General features: G+C 38.5%; 1 protein-coding gene across 12 annotated transcripts in view; it reads right to left on the bottom strand.

Annotated features, from left to right (window-relative positions):
- Nucleotides 1-22,249, bottom strand: part of GRIK1 (glutamate ionotropic receptor kainate type subunit 1) — a 406,303-nt gene that overhangs the window by 20,423 nt on the left and 363,631 nt on the right. For 7 of the 12 annotated variants that reach the window (XR_012432064.1, XM_005548855.4, XM_005548858.4 and 4 more), the window contains 2 exons: nucleotides 19,896-20,113; nucleotides 4,800-5,025 (listed from right to left, as the gene is read on the bottom strand). Coding sequence is in view for 7 of the 12 variants with exons in the window: in XM_005548855.4 (XP_005548912.3) it covers nucleotides 4,800-5,025; nucleotides 19,896-20,113 (444 nt within the window). In the remaining 5 variants the exon portion in view is untranslated. Of the gene's footprint in view, nucleotides 1-4,799; nucleotides 5,026-16,430; nucleotides 16,696-19,895; nucleotides 20,114-22,249 lie in introns of those variants that run through there. The other 5 variants (XR_012432063.1, XR_012432062.1, XR_012432065.1 and 2 more) reach the window with 2 other exon arrangements.

Below are 22,249 nucleotides of genomic sequence, written 5' to 3'. Positions count from 1 at the left end.
ATGTTGGTTAGTACATACTGATTCATGCACCTATTAAGATAAACTTAAGACTAGGTTTTGAATAGTTCAAATTTCCTACAAAATTCAGTTAGGTTTGGAAAATTTGCAAGGACTTTATTAATATTATTTATACTCTATCTTCTAGTAATGCCATTGAACTTTTAATTTTGTAAGGGTTGGAAAGTGCCAGTGTCTATCTGTAGACGTAGCTTCTCAACACTGGATTTTGGTTAATCAATGCAAAGGAAGAGGCAAAGTAGTACTCTTTTACTTAATCTCTCCTTGAATATGAAGAACTCTTGTTAGCATTTCTTCTATTCAGTAGAAAAGTAGTACACTCTGGCTTTCTCTATTTGCAAACGTTAAAGTCTTTCTTGGTGGAAGCACATTGATAAATGAGGCATCTTAGGACTAGAAGAAATCTTAGGAATGATACAGTTCCATCCACTTACAGTTCAGTACATATTCCATTTTAGAATGGAAGATATTTAGGAACTGAAAGTATGAGCGAAACTGATAGTTGCTGGCACAGCCAAGAATCAAACTCAAGTCTCCTGACTTCTCACTTTTCATGTTGTTTTCATGACAGTGTTCCCATCCAGTGCTCCCACCCCTACGTATGCCTTATGTCCTATGGCATGGTTAAGTTAGAAAAAATAGAAGTTTAAAGTTGGTGTCATTTGTTATTAATTTTCCTCGTAAGACTTCCTAAAATAATCGTCAGCATTCAAAAACAAGTTTAAAAGAAGAGCAAAATGCTTTGGCGTGAGATTATGGCTTATCAAGAGTATGAATTTTTGGTGAAAAAATGGATATTGAAACGAAATTAAAAGACCTTGGCCATTTGCTTAAATATCTCCAGAATAATGGCTAGTGTAAAAATTAGCACCATTGATATACCCATAGCAGGTGAGCAATTAAGTGAACCAAGAGCACTTTGCTTTAATGTACATGAAAGTGCTTCGAAGAGTGTAAGAATGATTCTTATGTTAGTGGTTGCAGTAATAATCCTAGCAGCATACACAGTAGGTGCTCAGTAAATGTTGACTGATGCTTTCCTTCTGCCTCCAGGCTGCACAATACCTAAAACATTTCAGACAAATGAAAATCTGATCTCTGTTTAAAGTTGGTCTCTGAGAAAGATAATTTCCAGCCTCCTGGTAAGCTGTTCAAACCTTAAATGCTCTTGTTCGCTCAGAGTTTTATTTTAAATCTCACAGGAGGTACATTTCTAGATCTGTTGTCCTGAGTGTCTCTAAGAAGCAAAGTCTTCAATTTTGTGTTGTGACTTTGCCAATATTTGATTATGGGACAGAGCTTGGAGCCATAAGGGAATTAGTCAGGGCAAGACTAGAAGTGTGCAGATAATTTTTAATATCTGAGTATATTTTAACTTCAATTTTTTTGTTGTTGTTGCTTAAATGAAGTAAATGACATTGAAAGTTATTTATTATGTCACTTGAAATCTATATATATTTCGTATATATATATTTCATACACACACACACACACACGTGCGCACACACACATCTTCTTGAATAGCAACTGATCTTTTGTACAGTCAATTCATCATAAAAGAAACATCTCACAATTTTTTCCAACAGCTGTATTCTCAATGGACGTATTCTCTGTGAGGTCTGCCATCTGTTCCAATTATTCCTTCATTGTTTTTAGTTTAAAGGCATGACAGGTTTATAACCACTATGAAAAATTTCTGGAGTATATTTCTTTTTATCTAGGAAGTGGGGAAGGCTTTTCTACTTTGGAACTTGGGTGAGGCTGGCCAAAAGGAGACTGAATGGATACCTTTGGATCTCTCTGTATTATATGTCTATTTAATGTTAGTGGTACTCAACACTAGGTCAACTTCATTCGCATGAAAGCAGGCAGTGATTTTCAAAGTGGTGCATTCATTTAGGAAAGTGGTAGGAAGAAGTGCATTGCTCCCTCCTGCCCCCAGCCCTGCGTCACTCACTGTACTATCAGAAATTTTAACTTTCAAGTTATGTTCCATGCTGTAGAAGGACTGCCAATTAAAAGTCTCATGTTAAAGTGCAAACATTCTCAGGAGGGGTGATACACATTGTTATTTTAAATCATTATTAACAGACAGGAATTTTGGTGCCAAAAAGGGGTGTTGAAATGTGGTGGGGTAGGGTTATGAGGTGGGAAATAGAATGATAAAGGTACAGTTTTTGACTTTATAATTTAGTCTAGAGATGGTTCTATTAAGGAATTATGGTTACTTCTCCATGAGGGTCTTGATTCTGCAAAAATTCAGGCAAAGGTACCTACTCTTGGTGTTCTTGTCTGATTTATGGCCCATTTAACTAAAATCAGCAGTGATGAGATATAAAAAATACCGTCTAACTTCCCCCACCTTTATTATCTAAAATGAGGTGGCAAAGCTTGCTTAGGGCAATAGGATATTGCTTTTTTAAAGTCAAAAAGAGGTATAATATCCTGTTAGCCAGTGCCAAATGATCCCCTGAGCCTCCTGTTGACTAAATTATAGGAGAGCTTACCACTTGGGGAAAAATATACACCTCACTAGGAACATTAGTATTTTCATCAGGAGAAGTTATTGGAAATAAAGAAGCAAGAAGGTAGCTGTAAATCTTCTAGCCCCATCATTCTGCAGGAATTTTATTTGGAGGACATACATGATAACAATAATAATAAAGTTAATTTCTCCCTAGCACATATTTCTAACACCAGGTAGATAGCAGGAAGTCAAACTGGCTGTGTATTCATGGTAAATGTGGAAGATAGTTGAATTTTATCTGATTAGTTATATTCATATTAAAAGTTGAATACATGAAATACAGTTTTTTCTTTTTTAATGAATTTATTGCTAAAATAAAAACATTAGGACAAATCACCTAAAATCTGGATTTTTTTATTTTCTTAGAAAACGGAATATTCCACAATCTTCTTCTCAAAGTCCTACATGTCTACAACCCTCTGACCTGAAAGGCGGCTGTCTCCTTTTGGTAAGTCATGTGGTCTGTAATTTTCCATAATTGCCACCGTTCCCTACTGCCTCCTGGCACAAGCATGCTTTGCTCTCTTATGATATCTGCTTGACCTCTGTAAGCATTTCAGTTTGTGATCCCTGCGTGATGTTGAGAGTCAAATTGGATCATCCCTTTCTAATGACAAAAATACTAATACAAACAAACAGATCAAACCTACCTGGGGTCCTTAACGATCTGGCTTGACTGTTAGCTATGATTTCTAGACTAGCCCAGTAGTCTAGACAGTCCCTGATTCCTCTCCTTTGGAATTCTTATTAACAAATTACCAACGGCTTACTTGGGAAGAGTAGGTTCGCGCTATACTAGAACCTTATACGATACAGTTTTCTCTCTTCTTTCTTTCTCTCTTCCTTCCTTCCTTCCTTCCTTCCTTTCTTCCTTCCTTCCTTTCTTTCTTTTCTTTCTCTCTCTCTCTTCCTTCCTTCCTTCTCTCTTTCTCTCTCTCTTTCTCTCTTTCTCCCTTCCTTCCTTCCTTCCTTCCTTTCTTCCTTCCATTCCTCCCTCCCTCCCTCCCTCCCTCCCTCCCTGCTTGCTTGCTTGCTTGCTTGCTTTCTTTCTTTCTTTCTTTCTTTCTTTCTTTCTTTCTTTCTTTCTTTCTTTCTTTCTTTCTTTCTTTCTTTCTTTCTTTCTTTCTCTCTTTCTCTCTTTCTCTTTCTTTCTCTTTCTTTCTCTTTCTTTCTCTTTCTTTCTCTTTCTCTCTTTCTCTCTTTCTCTCTTTCTTTCTTTCTTTCTTTCTTTCTTATCGTTCTTTCCTTCGAGATGGAGTCTCGCTCTGTCACCCAGGCTGGAGTGCAGTGGCACCATCTCAGCTCACTGCAACCTCCACCTGCCGGGTTCAAGCGATTCTCCTGCCTCAGCCCCCTGAGTAACTGGGACTATAGGCACATGCCACCACGCCCAGCTAATTTTTGTATTTTTAGTAGAGACAGGGTTTCACCATGTTGGCCAGGATAATCTTGATCTCCTGACCTCATGATCTGCCCGCCTCGGACTCCCAAAGTGCTGGGATTACAGGCATGAGCCACCACACCCGGCCACGATACAGTTTTCTATAGAGAGGGAAACAATAGAGAGGGAGTTTTCTATGGAGAGGAAATCACTAATTACTCCTTGAATTCTATTCTTGTCTCCTATAGACGTACAAGAATGCATTGCTATATGGGTCTGTATACCTAGGCAATAATATTCCTAGGAGAGCAGTAGCATGGAACTAAGGAATTTGGTTTTACATAGTTGGCATTGATTGAATCTAACATTGCCTGAGCACATCATACTTATAAATTAATCTTTATCCTTTTTCTTTTGACCGATATAGCCTTGCTTTTTCATCTATCATTATGGAATACGAACTCTCTCACTTTTGCTATGCATATGCAGTATCAACTTTCTTCTATTCTAATTTAAGGCAAATAAATTATATAGGCATATATGGGTATTGAAGGAAACAATGTGAAGATGATTAATTAGAAGGATATTCTCTTTAAGATATTTGTTTAGGGTGAAATAATAAAATCTATATATTCTTAAACATGCATTGGTAAAACTTGAAAGAAACACTGGTTACGAGTATATGAAGTTAAATATCTGGGAATCTGTAATTTGGACAATGTCTCTGATCTATATGGATGTTTCCATTATTAGTTCACTAAAGGCATTGTAGGCCTTCTCAGAATTTGGAATAAAGAACTCTGAGCCCATTTCCTTCCACACTGGTAACTGACATTCTCTATCTCAGTCCTGGTTCATGTCTGCCCCTCTTACCAATAGGCGTTCCCACTCCATAACCTTTGGAGTCAATGAGGCCCCCGATCTGAGTGAGGTTGCAGTTTCTCTGCGTCACATACTCAATGCTGGTGGACTCCATCAGCAGCGCGTAGTCCGTAGTGAGCACTCTCTGGATTCCCTCGTCACTGTTTCTTACCAGGGCGGTCTGCTGCCTGCTGCTCATGAAGGCCCACATCTTCTCGTAGGTGGAGATTTTTGATTTCTGGAGGGAAAGAAAACACACTCACCAGCAGAAGAGGGCTGGAAAAACACGACCTAAGATATTCAAAGTCTCAGTGGTTCAAATAATGATACGGAGGATACTTTCTCCACAGGTGGGGGAGTCAAGATTGATGGTCTCAAGGCTTCACTTTTGTAGCTGAGAAGAGCCCAGTTCACTCACTATTGGACAGCATTTGCCTGGAGGCAGCTATTGCACGGAGACCTTGCTCGATTGATGCAAGACATTGGTGCAAGGTCCTTTTGTTGCTTTCAGTTAGGGAAGAAAGAACATTGGTATCAATAATAGCACTTGCCTAAAGAACTGTGGCCACTTAAGAACAAACCATCATGGCCCATTGGGCTAAGGGATCGCTAGCTCACTCCAGGACTCTGTTCATTTAATCCATTTTCCTTTCAGTCACTCAACTCCAGCAGGTATTGTTTTGCTGTTTCCAGGTATGTAAGTTTCAATCCTTGATCTAGCATTCTTCTGCTGGGCAGAGCCCTGGGGTAAACCACTGACTTCCTCTGCTTTATTTGTGAGAGAACTGTCATTCACTCTTCTCTTTTCTACAAAACCTAGAAAGTAAATGTTCTTTTCAAATTAAAATTTAGATAAGAAAAATCTTCGGCTGGGCGTGGCGGCTCACTTCACACCTGTAGTCCCAGCACTTTGGGAGGCTGAGGCGGGTGGATCACCTAAAGGTCAGGAGTTTGAGACCAGCCTGACCAACATGGTGAAACCCTGTCTCTACTAAAAAAATCCAATTAGCCAGGCATCGTGGTGTGCGCCTGTGATCCCAGCTACTCAGGAAGCTGAGGCAGGAGAATCGCTTGAACCCAGGAGGCGGAGCTTGTGGTGAGCCGAGATCATGCTATTGCACTCCAGCCTGGGCAACAACAGCAAGACTCCATCTCAAAAAAAAAAAAAAAAAAAAAAGAAAAATCTTCGTACTGTATTTATATGCCTTTTTATGTGCATAATTCTAACTGCAATCATATTTTAGATAATGAGGACTGAATATCTCATTTCGAAGTGTTCCATTAATATGTTTGTCTTTTCTCATATTCTTCGGCTTTTTGAGAGATTCAGTAATAAATTGTATATGTTATGTAATATATGCACATATACGTATGTACCACTGCCTCATTATCTTACTTTCTTTGCTAAAGTATACTGCCTAAATTTTTGTATTGCTTAAATATGAATTTTCCATTCTTTTGAATAGTGATCTATGTTTAGACATTTTGCATTTTACTCTGGAATTTCCATACAGTTTGAATTTTTGTTTTGAATTTTTCTTCATTTGCATCAGCATTCTCTACTTACTTCAGAGATGAAACACGTTACAGGAATTATTGGTATTTTTAAGCTAACCCCAGTTATCACGGTTATATGTAGTACTCACTCACACACATTAGACAGATCCCTTGACAGGCACAGGATGCATCATTTCAGTCGTGCAGAAAAGCTTAAAACATGGTTTTGGGCCATAAGCAAAAAATGGAATACCTGCAGAGTCAACTCTATCATGGTTATTCATGCTCGAGTGTTCCTGGGGGTCACTCAATTCCAACCTCTATTTAGGACCTGGTTAATACTGTAGGGTTTATGAGTTAGGGGAGGACAGATGGCTTTATTTTAGATTGTTAGGCATTGAAAAGCCCCCTAAGAAAGGTCTTGTGAGACAAATAACAATTCAATAAACAGTACCTTATAGATATTGGTATTTTATGGAACCCATTCTATCATATTGGGCCCCTGTGAGTTACGCGACAGCCCCGGAGATATCTGCAAACTGCAGCTCATGTCTCCATGACAAAGGCGCGTTTTGGGGGTCAGGGTTCCTGCTTCATTTGTTGTGTGATTTCAGCCTTGCAAAGTCTGCTAATGCTAAACTTATGGTAAAAGAGCTACTCATGCAAGTGCAGAAAGGTCAGCCTATCTTGTGGCAGTAAATGCACAGCTGGGAAAATTATTCTTCCATCAGGAAACTACCTTAAGGGAAAATAATTTTCTTTGAAGTATAAAATTTTAAAGTTGTCAGAGACTTTAGAGATCAGCTCATACAAACTGCTACTTTCACAGAGGAGGAAGTTTTGGTACAGGAGGCTTGGAGATTTCAAAAAGTCACCAAGCAAGTTAATACCAGAGCCAATTCTGGACTCCAGCACTCCCAATATCTAATTCAATGCTGTTTCCACTGTGCCATGCTGATGTGGGGGAGGTGGATGTCTATGTTGCCAAAAATGCTTTTGAGGATGATTTTAATCTTATTTGATCGACATGTGAAAATATAGCTTTTATTCATGGACTCATTATTCCCTGAGGCGGGCTGCTAGTTAGTTTCATGTTCATATGAAATAGGAATCAGCCTTCACATAGAAAAATTTCATGGAACATTTATTTTTTTCACCGTGTTTAGATTTTATTAAAACGAGTGTTGTAAATTGTTAGAAAACTGAATTTGTGGTTTCTGGAAGTCAAAAACAAAGTCAATGTTCAGTTCATCCATGGTAAATGGAGAAAGTGTGGGGAGTCCTTTAATTCGTCCGGGGAATTGAAGGATACGGGGAAGGATGACACGATTCAACTCTAAACCTACACTATCTGAAGTGAAGGACTTCATTATTTTCAAGCCATGGCAGACCTAGCTGTGGTCCTCCTGCACGGGATGAATACGTAGGTCTTACCACATGTGGCTCACCCTGTGAGTATTCAGCAGCATGCAAGTGGTCTAATCTCAGGGATGAGAGAGGTCATGAGTTTAGTGCAGCCTCAGTATTCAACAGCTGCAACATATCTAAACGCTTACTCTCAGTATTCTTCTCCTTGTCACAGCTTAGTAACAAAATGTTTCCTGAGCCAGCACACTTTTCACACTACACTTTGGGTAGCCTGGCTCTACGGAACAGAGATCATGGATTTCAATTCAACAACATCCACATCTTCCTTCCTAGAGTAGAAGGTTGTTCTAGGCCTGACCTCTCCCAGGGAGCTACAGGGGAAGTCTGATTGGCATGGACACCTTTGATCAGGGAGGGCAGAACTTTCTCTCTGACAGAAAACTGTTACTTCATAGGGGACTTGGTAAGTTGAAGGTACAGGAACTATTATAAATTCCTTTGACCCCTTGCTATTCTCACTAGAGCACAGTAATAGTAAACATAATGGGAGCAAGAAGAGCAGCCTTTTGCTGTTATTTAGAGCTCCCTTTCATCATTTAAAAAGTTTGCTGTTATGGGGCTCTACTGTATTGCACATTTAGAATTCTAGGCTACTTGAGATGCTAGGGAAATTACAGTTTGCAGGAAGACCCAAAATGTGGCTAAGGAATAACTTTTTTTAATAGCTAGAAGTATCTGTAGACAGCTCCAGCACCTTAAGGTAGAGTGAGTTTTCTTTTTTATTTTTTGAGACGTTGTTTTGCGCTTGTTCCCCAGGCTGGAGTGCAATGGCACAATCTCGGCTCACTACAATCTCCACCTCGAGGGTTCAAATGATTCTCCTGAGTAATTGGGATTACAGGCACCTGCCACCAGGCCCGGCTAATTTTTTGTATTTTTAGTAGAGACAGGGTTTCACCATGTTGGCCAGGCTGGTCTTGAACTCCTGACCTCAGGTGATTCACCTGCCTCGGCCTCTCAAAGTGCTGGGATTACAGGCATGAACCACCGCGTCCAGCCGGTATAGTGAATTTTCTATCACTGGGCAACTGCAAGGAGGATGTCATGCTTAGACGAGTTTCACATAAGGAGATGCTTCAATCACCACATTCTACTCTCTAGACCCACCCCTTCCTATCACATAAGCAGGTCCTGAGGTCAGGGACAGCAAATGACACACGGAAGGTCGCAGAGGGTTAGTGAAGGAGACAGCACAGAATTGAGGGCTCTTTCTTCTTTACTGCAGAGTTCTGTCCACCGTCATGCCATGCTCAGTAATGTTTACTTTTTGTTAGATAAAAAAGTGGAATGTTGGGAGTAAATTACATGTATTCCTTTCAGTAGATTTTTTTTTCATGGTTAAGTCTTAAATCTTAGTAATTCTTAAAAATAGGATTATACTTCACGAAAAATTATCATACATATTAGAAGCCCAGGCAAAGTGTTAGAATGACAGCCGGGGTGTTTCTCTACTTCTAAATCACATATAATCTCAGCCAGCCTCCTAAATCACTCTAAATAATATATGTTCCAAAAACAGAAATAGTGGTTGCCTCTTATTTCACTAGATATTCAAAAGTTAATTAGAATAATTGGAATGTCTTCTGAGCTTCTTAGCAAAAGTTGCTAAAACTGAAAAAGCCTCATTTATTAAATCTGAAATCATCCAGGATTTTTTCTTTCTAATCCTGAGAGGCATCTGTTTAGATAAATTCATTTTATCTCTTTAAATCTGATTATGTGGCTATCCTCATGCTGATGAAACATTGTTGGCAAAGAATAAGCATTTTTCATCTCAAATCTGTTATAAGGGAGTGTTACTGCATCAATGTTTGATGAACATTATTTATTTCTTTTTTTCCCCCTATAATACATTCAAGTTAAACACTCACTGGGAAATAGTTTATAATGTCTGCAGGCAGTTAAAAATTACTTACTGAAAATAGTAACAACAACCAAGATATGCAGTGTTTATTTACTGTGTACCAAGTGCTATTTTAAGCACTTTGCATATATTGATTAATCGAATCTTCATAGTAATCATATGAAAGACGTACCATTAGTATTTCTCTTTTGCATATGAGGAAATAGAACAGCACATGAAGAGATGAGGAAACCAGGATTTGATCCCAAAGAATCTGGTTCCAGGGTCTGTGTTCTTAACCAACAAGGAATGAACTATCTCTTTTAATACACAGAACAACAAACTCATGGCTTGGCTAATGTTTCAACAGAATTAACAAATTTTCTAAATAAATAATTGAAATAAGTAGCGGTGGGGTCTTTCTATTATAGCCAGAGCTGTTGCAACTCTTGTACTCATCATATAATGTACAGAAACTATTTACCTGACTTTTAATAGCTTACACTTGTTTAGACAAAAATTTAGACGGTATTTTAGGAAGTGCAGCAGTTGGAACCTGGAAGAAATGTGACTATTGTTTATATTGTTTCCTTTCCTTTAATAGTATTTTGCTTTTCATATAGTTTCATTGTTTTTAGTTACAGGATTCCCACCACACAATGTAAAGAAAGTATGTGCAAATTCTAGGGTGTAGTGTGATCTTAAGCCTGATGGAAACTCATTTTATAAAATATCCCTCTAATGTTTCTTTTTTATTGAGATAACTGTTATTTATCACATGATTTCTTCCACCAGTTATCATAAGACTTTCACAGTTAGGATGTATAATCTCATTTTTCAGTAGAATCAGTAATCATGCAATTCTACTTTACACTAATATGGCTGATGATTTTATATATCGATCTGTGTTTATGTATATTTTTACTTTACACACTGAAATATACATTAGATATAAGTTATTGATATTTGATCTTTTTTATCTTATAAAAAGTGACCTTATAAATGTGGCAACTAGATGCATATAGAACAAATGAAATATCACAAGCAATTATATTTTAAAATCTCCAATTTACTTTTACTTTAGGCAAATCCTGATTTGAGACAACCGTTAAAAATTAACCAAGGACATAGAAATTGGCTATGTAGAACTTCATACTTGTGAAATAGGTACATCAGAGGTGAATAGTAGCCTTAAAAACAACAATTTCTTTTATACATGATTACTATGTTATTTCATTAAATAATAAATTCTCATGCTATTTTGAAAATATGATTTAATTTACAAAAATCACTTTGAAGGAAGATGATCAGAAGAAAATATTTATAGTATAGTTAGGGCCTCTGCCTTTCAAATGTGTATAATATGAACACTGCAGTTGATTATGTCTTTATCTTGATTTGATAAAAAGTTATGACATTTGCTGATTCTCCAACATTTAAACAATTTATGGATTCCCTTTAGAAAATTCCCTCAGCGGGATTTAAACACATTTGCTAAAATATTTTTCATGTTTTTCTCCTGTCTAGAGTTAAAGATTGGTCTATTACGGGCAATCTGCCAGCCTTTGAAAAAGGTTAAATTGACCTCATAGATTTCTTCCCAAACAAATACACTTTTAACCTCCAGAGACCTAGCATTTCTGACACTGATGGTAAAGGTAGCTGGATATTTCCTTCACAAACTAGGGACTCTTATGTGACGAGTGCCTTCCTATGCAGAGAATTTGAGAAATGGCTTTCATCTTATGCTTCCTGAAATGGTTATAACTGTCTGAAATCTGTCTCCCCACAATGGCTCATTGCTTCATTTCCACTGGTGCAGTGCTCAATAACTTCTCTGAAATGTCTTTTGGGTTGGTGACAGCACCTAACCACTCCCTGGAAGGAAATGATAAAGGTTAGAGAATCCCTTGTTCCCACAGCTGGTCCAAAGTCCCTAGACCATGAAAGCCAGAAATGACAAGTTTTTTATGATGTTTTAAAACCTATTTTATCCAAGTCATTTTAGACTGAATCATGATTTAATCTGTGTAATCCTCTGGCTTGAGTCTGGGAGGATAGTGATTTATTACAAGGTAAGCTTCTACTGAGAAGTATTTCTTACATGAATACTTCACAGCTAATTCGGCTCACAAGAAATTCTGCCACTACTTCCTGTCTGCACAGTGCAACTACATGTTGTGTTGTATTTAACAGGTATTCATACATCTTGTCTCCCTATTGCTATACAGATCTTCACGTCTTGCTCATGATTTTATACCTTTTTCTCTCCTAAGTGCCAACCTCAGTACTGACAAAATATAAATTGAGCTGAATTAAACTGAATTACCTCACTCTGTTTCTTGTCTGCATTCCAAGGGCAGCCTTACCATCTTTTGCCTGCCTACCATCTGATAAGTGCTTCTGCAAATGCAATGTATGTGCTCAAGAAGGGCCTCCAAGGCCTAGCATTGCTCTCTGGCCAGGCCTCCAAAAGTCTTTGAGATCTTGGGCACTGGCACTTCTTCTGGACTTTTCTGTCCTTTAGCAGAAGGCAGACAGTGCAGAGATGACTGACAGTAAGGAAGCTGAACAAAGACCAAACCAAAATATTTATAAATCTAGAGAGATTGAAAAAATAGGACTAATAGCTAGAGGTAAAGGTTGAATAATTATGGTGATGATGTTACGAGTGATAGTTACAATAATATCTAATGTTTTTATTGCTTACAGTGTACTAAGTGGTAGTATAAACATATTACCTCTATTAAGTCATTAAAGCCTCAAAATAATTTTGAGTTAGAAATCATCCTCAATTTATAGACTGGGAAATCAAGGTACAGAGAGTTCAAGTTACTTGCCCAGGTCTACATAACTTATATGTAGTAGAACTCAGGCTCTGTGGGTTCAGATCTCCATCAAAAACAGTTTCCTGTAGGTTTTACTTTATATCCCAGCATAGGATGTTGGCCATATTTCTTGAGAAGACTAACTGGTATTCCCATTCTCCATTCCACGGGCTAAAAGCATTATCATCCTTGGATGATGGTTCACACGGGTCATTGGGAAATCTATCCTTTTAGGCCTCATATGGTCCTTTTTTTTTTTTTTTTTTTTTTTTTTTTTGAGACGGATTCTCGCTCTGTCGCCCAGGCTGTAGTGCAGTGGCGCGATCTCGGCTCACTGCAAGCTCCGCCTCCCGGGTTCCCGCCATTCTCCTGCCTCAGCCTCCCGAGTAGCTGGGACTACAGGCGCCGCCACCATGCCCGGCTAGTTTTTTGTATTTTTAGTAGAGATGGGATTTCACCATGTTAGCCAGGATGGTCTCGATCTCCTGACCTCATGATCCGCCTGCCTCAGCCTCCCAAAGTGCTGGGATTACAGGCGTGAGCCACCGCGCCCGGCCTCATATGGTTCTTAGACATTATCATGACTATCCTTTCTTCATCTGGGAAAAAAAAATGTGACTTGCTACACTATCACTGTGAGACCAAAGTTTGGACTATCTTATTATTCCATTCCATAAGGCAATTAATAGAATTCCAACAAGAAGAAAGGACAGAGCCTTTGTATATTTGTAACTTCCTGTGAGAGAGAAAACCAGAATCCTAGTATACTATTTCTGAAAGGAAAAGTTGGAATTGGCTATCATTGTTGTCAGTTGTCTTGGATATAAAAGATGGAAATAGGTCATGTAGCCCCTAGGAAAGCTGAACCCAAGTTGTGTCCACAGATCTTGGCCATGAACTGACTGATCTTTGTACCTTCTGAGATGCTGGTGGTGGTCCCAGGGCGTTGGGAGCGAAGGAAATCCTGTACTGTTCAGACTTGTGAAACAATTGAAAGGACCAAACAATTTCATCAGCAAAGAACAGAGAAACCAATAGAGTTAATATTGGATTATTAATTAGTATTATCTCAAGCAGAAATGAGAAGGATTTTTATTAAAAATTCTCTTAAATAGGCCAGGAGTGGTGGCTCATGCCTGTAATCCCAGCACTTTGGGAGGCCAAAGCTAGTGCATCACAAGCTCGGGAGTTCGAAACCAGCCTGGCCAACATGGTGAAACCCTGTCTCTACTAGAAATACAAAAATTAGCTGGGTATGGTGGCATGCGCCTGTAATCCCAGCTACTTGGGAGGCTGAGGCAGGAGAATCATTTGAACCTGGGAGGTGGAGGTTGCAGTGAGCCAAGACTGCACTATTGCACTCCAGCTTGGGCAACAGGGGGAGACTCCATCTCAAAAAAAAAAAAAAAAAAAAAAAAAAAAAGACTCTGTTGAAGTTCTGAATTATTAACACACTGACCTATAAACATAGTCCATTAATTAATTTAATGCTGATCGCCTCATATTCAGAGAAGAATTTCCCCAAACATCTCTAACAGTACCTGGACACTTGATAAATGTTCTGCCTCCCTTTAACCTTGTCCAGCTAATTGGTCTTGTGGTGCCTGAGACCATTTGACCAAATAGGCTATTACATTTCCCATAGTGCTTGAACTGTAAGTCCCAGAGTGTTGATAATATGTTTTCACTTTGTGAAAACATAATGCTTATTAAGCATCATTAGCTGAGGGATCGAAACTTAGAGTTGCTTTTTTTTTTTGATGGAGAAAGTGAGATAGAATCTCAGGATGTCCATCTAAAGTTTCATGAGAATACGTGGAACTGAATTGATGATTTAATCCTATTCTCTTGTGTAAATACAGTCCTTGATGATCAGTGTTTCTCCACATATGAATGACTCTGAAGGAAAACTGCCACTGCCTCCCCGTCTCAGTCATGTCTTAGCTTGAGCTAGCACTTGCTTAAAAAATTTCCACTGGGTGCAGTGGCTCACGCCAGCAATCCCAGCACTTTGGGAGGCGGAGGTGGGTGGGTCATGAGGTCAGTTCAAGACCAGCCTGGCTGAGACGGTGAAACCCCGTCCCTACTAAAAATACAAAACAAAACAAAACAAAACAACAACAACAAAATTATCTGGACGTGGTGGTGGGTGCCTGTTATCCCAGCTTCTCAGGAGGCTGAGGCCGAGAATTGCTTGAACTCAGGAGGCAGAGGTTGCAGTGAGCCGAGATCACGCCATTGCACTCCAGCCTGGGCGACAGAGCAAGACTCCGTCAAAAAAAAAAAAAAAAAAAAATTCCACTTAACTCCCTCAGCTTCATATGAGCTCAGGTGGTGCATAGTGGAATCTCACCTGAGCTATTTTAAAAAACTAAATTTTGGTTTCTTCATGTTAAGAACTGAATACCTCAGATCTAAAATGTAGAGTGGCATGCTGTCTGCAAGAACAGCCAAGTCTAGGAGAAAAAGTCAATGGATTTTGAATGAAATTTTAGCAAGCGACTTCTCGGCACACATTTCAAGGACAAACTTCACTAAGCACATCCCTTGCTTGTGGCCTAGCGACCAAATGTGAGGCATTTGAGTATTTTATTTGGTCATGGATCTTGATAATGTCTGAATCTCTTTCCTCCCTACAACTGGCCATTCTTTGGGCTATAAAATGATTTTCAATCAACTTGAAAGTAAAAAGACAAGTTTTCATCATTTGGGTGCTGCCAGAGGAATATTGCTTTTCTGAGAAGAAAAACCCTTTAAATTACATTGTGCGTGATGAGAAAATGTTTCTCATTAGAAGTTTCCTTGTGATTGAGTGGAGACAGGACCCATCTTAGCAAACGACTTGTGCTCCAACAGCTGATCAGGATGTTCCAGGTTAGGTTAGGCAAATGCAGCTTTCCTTATTCATTGTATAGCCCAGGAGAGGTTATTGTCTTTAACTGAGAAAGGGCTGGAGGAGGGAGGCCCTGATGGCGTAGCAGAGGTGAAACGTGTGAATGTGGAACCAGGTCAGGACTGAGTCCTTGTGACTGTACCTGCTGTCACTCAGTGATGTAGGGCAGAGCTACCCCCAGAGCAAAAAACCCGAAACGTTTCTTTCTCTTGAGGAATAATCCAGCTTAAGAATCTGAACGTACATCCCTCTGACGCTTTCTGACAGCTTACCATCCTCAAGGGGAAAACTAAATCGGATTTAGTCCTTGTTCTCTTTCTGCAAATACATTTCTTCTCGGTAAACTGGGTTGCTGGGCCACAAGCTGACTTGTAAAATGAGGAACTTGGCAACAGTGTCTCTTCTTGTGTGGGTCTCTATCCATCCACCTCTCTCTCTCTCCCTCTTTCCCTCTCGGCTTCCTTCCTTTGCTCCTTCATTCACTCTCCCTCTCTCTCTGTGATAGAAACCCACCTCTCCCAGAGTTGACTTGTTCACTTACTGAAAATACAGTTTTCTGAATACCTACTATGTGGCCAGGCACTCTTTTAGATTCTGGTGACTTAATGGCATACAAAGAACACCGAGTTTCTACCCTCACAGAACTGACTTTCTAGAACTCTCTGAATTTTGCTGAATCTTGGCTCTTCCATTGCTGGCTTTGTAACTTTGGAGTAAGTTATCTAGCCTCTCTGTGCCTCATTTTCCTCATCAATAGGGACAATATTGGTATTTATCTCAATTGGTCTTTTTTTTTTTTTCAGACGGAGTTTCACTCTTGTTGCCCAGGCTGGAGTGCAATGACGCGATCTCGGCTCACTGCAACTTCTGCCTCCCAGGTTCAAGCGATTCTCCTGCCTCAGCCTCCTGAGTAGCTGGGATTACAGGCATGTGCCACCATACTGGGCTAATATTTTTATATTTTTAGTAGAGACGGGGTTTCTCCATGTTGGTCAGGCTGGTCTCCAACTCCTGACCTCAGGTGATCCACCTGCCTTAGCCTCCCAAAGTGCTGGGATTACAGGTGTGAACCACAGTGCCGGGTCCTCAGTTGGTCTTTTTTAAAGATAAAATGAGGTAATACAGGTAAAGCACTTAGAAACGGAATGTGTGGCTCAGGGCTAGTGCACAGGGCATACTGATATTTTTATTGATGCTGTTTGTACTGTCATCACATTCTTCCCCTCTGAGGTGCTTACTGTTTCATCATTTTCCTGGTGACCTGAGAGAACGCTTGCATTGATGCCTCATTTTCAGGACCAGGGAGAAAGCAGGAGCCCTCTCAGAAAATGCTCAGGGAGCAGCAGTTGTGAGCATAGCACGTGCCTGTTCAGTGGAAGTGCATTATCCAAACATGTCGTAATGTAGTCATTCAGGGTCCTGCCAGAAAAAAGGAGAACCAACTCTTTTTATATTTAAAGAGGGGCATGAGAAAGAAAAGATCAAAGTGAGCTTAAGGGGTCAGGCGCGGTGGCTCATGCCTGTAATTCCAGCACTTTGGGAGGCCATGACAGGTGGATCAGTTGAGATCACGAGTTTGAGACCAGCCTGGCCAACATGGTGAAACCCCGTCTCTATTAAAATAAAAAAAATTAGCCAGGCATGGTGGCATGCACCTGTAATCCAAGCTACTTGAGAGGCTGAGGCAGAAGAATTGCTTGAACCTGGGAGGAGGAGGTTGCAGTGAGCCAAGATTATACCACTGCACTCCATCCAACCCGGGCGACAGAGCAAGACTCCATCTCAAAAAAAAAAAAACAAAAAACAAAAACAAAAAAAACAAAGAGCTTAAAGGACACTTTGTAAGTTGAGCATCTCTATTCTGAAAAATCCCAAATCTGAAACTTTTTGAGCACGGACAGGTTGCCCCATATGGAAAGTTCCACACCTGACCTCATGGCATGGGTTGCAGTCAAAAATTTCTTCATGGACAAAATTATTTAAAATACTGTATAAACTTACCTTTAGGCTATATGCATAAGGTATATATGGTGCATAAATAAATTTTGTGTTTAGACTTGGGTCCCATCCCCAGGCTATCTCATTATGTATGTGCAAACATTCTAAAATCTGAAAATATCCAAAATTCTAAAAACATCTGGTCTGAAACACTTCTGATAAGGGATCCACAGACAGTGCATAGATCCTGTGTACAGTGGCAAAGTCAGGTCTATTGCTTTTTCAAAGAACAGCACAGCCTCTTTCCCTTATATTTGTACTGAACATCTTGAAGGAAGTAGAATCTTCTCTGCCTTCTGCTAGTGCATTTCCCAGTACTTTCAAACTCTTTGATATTGCTGAATGAGATAAATCATTTCAGATATTTTTTCAGATATACCAAATTCTACCTTGGCAGTGCCCCTCTGTCCTGTGAGCCTTGCAAGTGACTTTCCTGGTTTCTGACAAGGACCATGATGAATCACTAGCTTGGGGTATCTTGTGTCTCTTTACACTATTGATTTTAGGAAAATACTTTCTGCAGCTTGCAAAACCATAATGTCGTTTGTCCTTAGAACATCACTGTCCCAAGAAGATACAATCATCATGCTTTACCCATACATTAAATAAATGATACACTTCTTAAAATAAAAAGTGTTTAAAAATCCTTTTTTTAACACAGAAGAAAAGTAAGTCCAACTTTTTCCATTACTTTGCTTCTTGATAAAACTCTAGATATAGTTTACTTTTAAAACAATGTATTTTTATTTATTATGATTGTTATTAAACATTATAACTTATTGCATAGTTAATTCCTATTTTTGTGAACCAATACTGTTATACAAAGAAGTGTGTACTTTTTTTTAACCTAACCTTAGTTTTTGTTTCTAAGCTGGTATTTTTCACAAGTCAAAACAGTCCACTCAAGAAATAATAGACATTGGAGACTCAGAAGGATGGCAGGGTGGCAGGGTGGCAGGGTGGCAGGGCTGACAGATAAGAAATTACTTAATTGGAACAATGTATGTTATTTGGGTGATGGAAACCCTAAAAGCCCTATATCCATCTAACAGAATGCAACTTATGCCTCCTAAATCTATAAACAATGTTTAAAAAGGAAATAAGAATGAAAGAAGAAAAAGAGTTCATTTTGAACTAGTGGAAATAATAGAAAGGAAAAGATTATTTTAAAAAATACCCTCGGCCGAGCGCAGTGGCTCATGCTTGTAATTCCAGCACTTTGGGAAGCTGAGGCGGGAGGATCACAAGGTCAGGAGTTTGAGACCAGCCTGACCAATATGGTGAAACCCTGTCTCTACTAAAAATACAAAAATTAAGCGGGTATGGTGGCGGACACCTGTCATCCCAGCTACTTGGGAGGCTGAGGCAGGAGAATCATTTGAACTTGGGAGGTGGAGGTTGCAGTGAGCTGAGATCATGCCACTGGACTCCAGCCTGGGCAACAGAGCGAGACTCCATCTCAAAAACAAAAACAAAAACAAAAACAAAACAAAACGAAACAAACAAAAAAAACCCCTCCAAAAAGAAAAAAAAAAAAGAAAAGAAAACCCGACCAAACAAAAAAACGCATACAGTCCAATCAATGCTGAGGTGACAACTCCATTTTTGGTAATCTGAATGTGAATCTTTGACAAGGATGTTTTCAGAGATTCTTTTGGTTACAACTGTTGTTTTCCTTTTACTCACATGCACACTTACCACCATTAATACTTTTTTCCCCAAAAAAAATAAGCTTTAGCCCCTTTTCTGTTATAGATTAGCTATGTGACTTGGAGCAGGTAATTTAGCTTCTGAAGGTTTTGTTCTTTTCATAAGTAAAGTGAAGAGTTGAACTTCATGATCTCTGTACCTATTGGATCTATTAAAATCTATTTTTCACTGGAATTAGAGTATTTGAGATTTGATAATAAAAGTACTAAAGCTTCCTCCAAAAGCAAGGCAGAAATCAGTTTCATTACTATGGGAAAGTAATTAAAAAGACCTCAACAATGAAATGCCCTTGACACTAAAACTAAACTCATCCAACTTAATTCTCCTGTGGTGCCTCCGAAGTCTTTTTGAAAAGCTTCAGGCATGGCTGGGAACACTGTCCTTCATCAATGCGGACTCAATATTAGACCAGCGTCTCCCGGGATTTTTTCGTTCTTAATTCTCTAAGTTCCAGTATCAACACATTTTCCTGTCATCTGCTTCTACCTCATCAAGTACAGTACAGAAAGAACAAAATAATGATATTCAAGTATTCTGGTTACCAGAATTCTGGATTAAGGAACCTTTATTTTGTGGGTTCTATAAATGAGTGATTAATTAATGAGTGGTTAGGTTGTATTCGGAATTTTTTTTTTTTTCTGGTGTAAAGGCAAGAGAGGATATTGAAGATATTGATCTATGCATCTGAGTACACTAAATTGGGGTGGAGTAAATGACATCTAGTTGGGGACCAAAGAAATTGCTTTATGCTGACTGAGGCTCCAGGGATTCCTTATAATGGGATTTTGTAATTATAAATCTTATTTCATTAAAAAAATTGCCCAACATTTTTTTTCTGTTTTTGGACAGACTCTTTTATCCTCTACCCCAAGTATCAGATAATCACTGAGAACACTTCGTCAGCTTCTTACCTTGAAGAAGGTCATTGTTGATCCATCTCTGACCGCCCCATATTCTATCTTGGTTTGCTTTGCCAGATCATCTGCTGAATCTATGGGGGATTCCATTCTCTCTACTGTCAAGAAGGCAGCCAGATTGGCAGTGTAGGATGAAATGATGATTAGGGTGAAAAACCACCATATCCCTCCAACTATTCTGGTCGATAGAGCTTTGGGCATCAGCTCTGATCCTGTGATGGTATCATCAGAGTAAGGGTGTTAAACACAGTCAGAAGGAAAGGGAAGATGTACAGTTCGACACTATTCTAGGGAGATCAACCCATCAAAGACTTACCATCTTGTATGTAGATAAAATACATTTTATAGAAAATGCATCAAAATCTAAAGCATTTTTTTTTCAAATCATTAATCACTACTGCTGCTTTAACTATAATTTATCAGTAGCTGATGGTATTAAAACAGTTTTAACCTGGAGATATTCTATGTCTAAAATTTAGTTAGTTTAGTTTCTTAGAATTAAAAAGTCAACCCCAAGACATTTTGCCTTTTATTACTGTCTAAATGCATCTTATAGTGTGAAGTAAAATATTCTATGTCTTTGTATAACTATAAAAATCTTCGAAATGCTAACATTTTTATTTAAGATTAAAGAAGGAGAGCAACTTGCAAAATATTAACGTGCCATTTATCACATGTACTTTAATAAAACATTGGGATTTTACAAATAAAATAAGAGGCAGCCATACTTGACAGTGGATGCATTAGTTTTTATTGTCTTATGTTACCCTAAAAGCTACAATTCTTTTTTGTACTGTAGATTCTTATTTGGCTAAAAAAACACTTTCTCTGCAACGCATAATTTTGTCCTTCAATAAAATGCTGTTTCTTAACTACACTTCAAAGACAGGCTGTTTCTTAGGTGAAAGAAGACTTTCCTGGTAAGAATATACATTTTAGATGTCATTCAGATGATTTTAAATTATGTTTAAATGATAAGAGTCACTTAATGTGTTTACCAAGGAAACCTTCCTCTCTAAAAGAAAGGGTTTATGAGCTAAGTTTACTGACATAAAAGACAAACATCTTGAAAACAGTCTAGCTCAATTTTGCTCAGACTGAGCTGTGGATGTCTATACATTCAGCAGCAGAATTAGAATAAAAGAGAAGTACAGTTAGAGTTCACTCCAGTTGTACTGATTCACAAGTGGATTTTGGCTTGTCCATCTGCCTGAAATTTGCCATTGATTCTGTACATAGCATATCCTCCACAAACCTGAAGGCATGACAGAGTTTATGTGACTAGAGAAAAAGTGAAAGAAACACACCCTAAATTAAAAATCCCAAAGAGTGAAGTATAGTAGGCCAGATGTCTGGACTATAGGATCCTTTTACTATACTGATAGGGTGTTTTGAAGCTCTGTAGTTAATAATGGCTTAAGATGGAAAGGAAAATTGGAGTTCACCAATCTACCAATAAATGAATTTGTGCTCTGGTTTAGTCTATAAACAGATGCACATCCTGCTCAGGAAATCAAAGCTAGCTCAAGGACAGTGATAAGCAGATCAAGGTTGGCAGAATTTCTGGGCTTTAAATTAACAGATATATTCTCCTAATGCTATTACATATCTTTGTGTTTTATTCCCTTTTAATGAGGGAAATGGTTTGACAGCGATTTGTGTTTCCTTCTGTCGTTTGTTTGAATTTGAGTGGGTAATATTACACAGACTTATAATAGTTTTCCATTAAATTGCCTCCAAGGATTTAGTGGAATGGTTTGCTGCTGTTGTTTTAATATCGTGGTTTAATGGGATTTATATGCCTGTGGGTGTGTGTGTGTTTAATGCCCAAGGTTGTTTCATATCTTTGTACTTAATTGATCTAGCAGTCTTGTGGCAATGTGATATTATTTTAGATCTTTAGTTGGTTATTAAAATACCATTTATTTCATAAAATAGCCATAGGAAATAAATAACAGTTAATAGATATATTTTTCTTAGCTTATAGGTGCAAATTTTCTGCTGTAAATTTATTCTTTTGTTATTTGGTTGCATTTATGAAAAGATAAGGTTTTCACTTATTTGTATTTTTGTATAATTATGTATTATATGGCATTAAGACTGGACAGACAGGTGAACAACGGACTGTTGAAATGTAATAATTCTAATTCACATCTTTCACATTGTAGGATGCATATTTAAACTTTTGGATAAAGTTATCTTAGAAACTTAGTAAAAATATTAATAGAACACAAGTATTGAGATTGCATTTTAAACCCTTGTTAGATGGCATCCATTAGATTTCTCAATGTTTCTTGGTGTTTTCTATTTTTGTCTAATTTTGTGAATTTTATAATTCTCCATGTTAA

Source organism: Macaca fascicularis, chromosome 3 (assembly GCF_037993035.2).
Source record: "Macaca fascicularis isolate 582-1 chromosome 3, T2T-MFA8v1.1".
Taxonomy (NCBI): domain Eukaryota; kingdom Metazoa; phylum Chordata; class Mammalia; order Primates; family Cercopithecidae; genus Macaca; species Macaca fascicularis.
The sequence above is the reverse complement of the archived record's forward strand: the minus strand, read 5'-3'. Positions and strand labels throughout refer to the sequence as shown.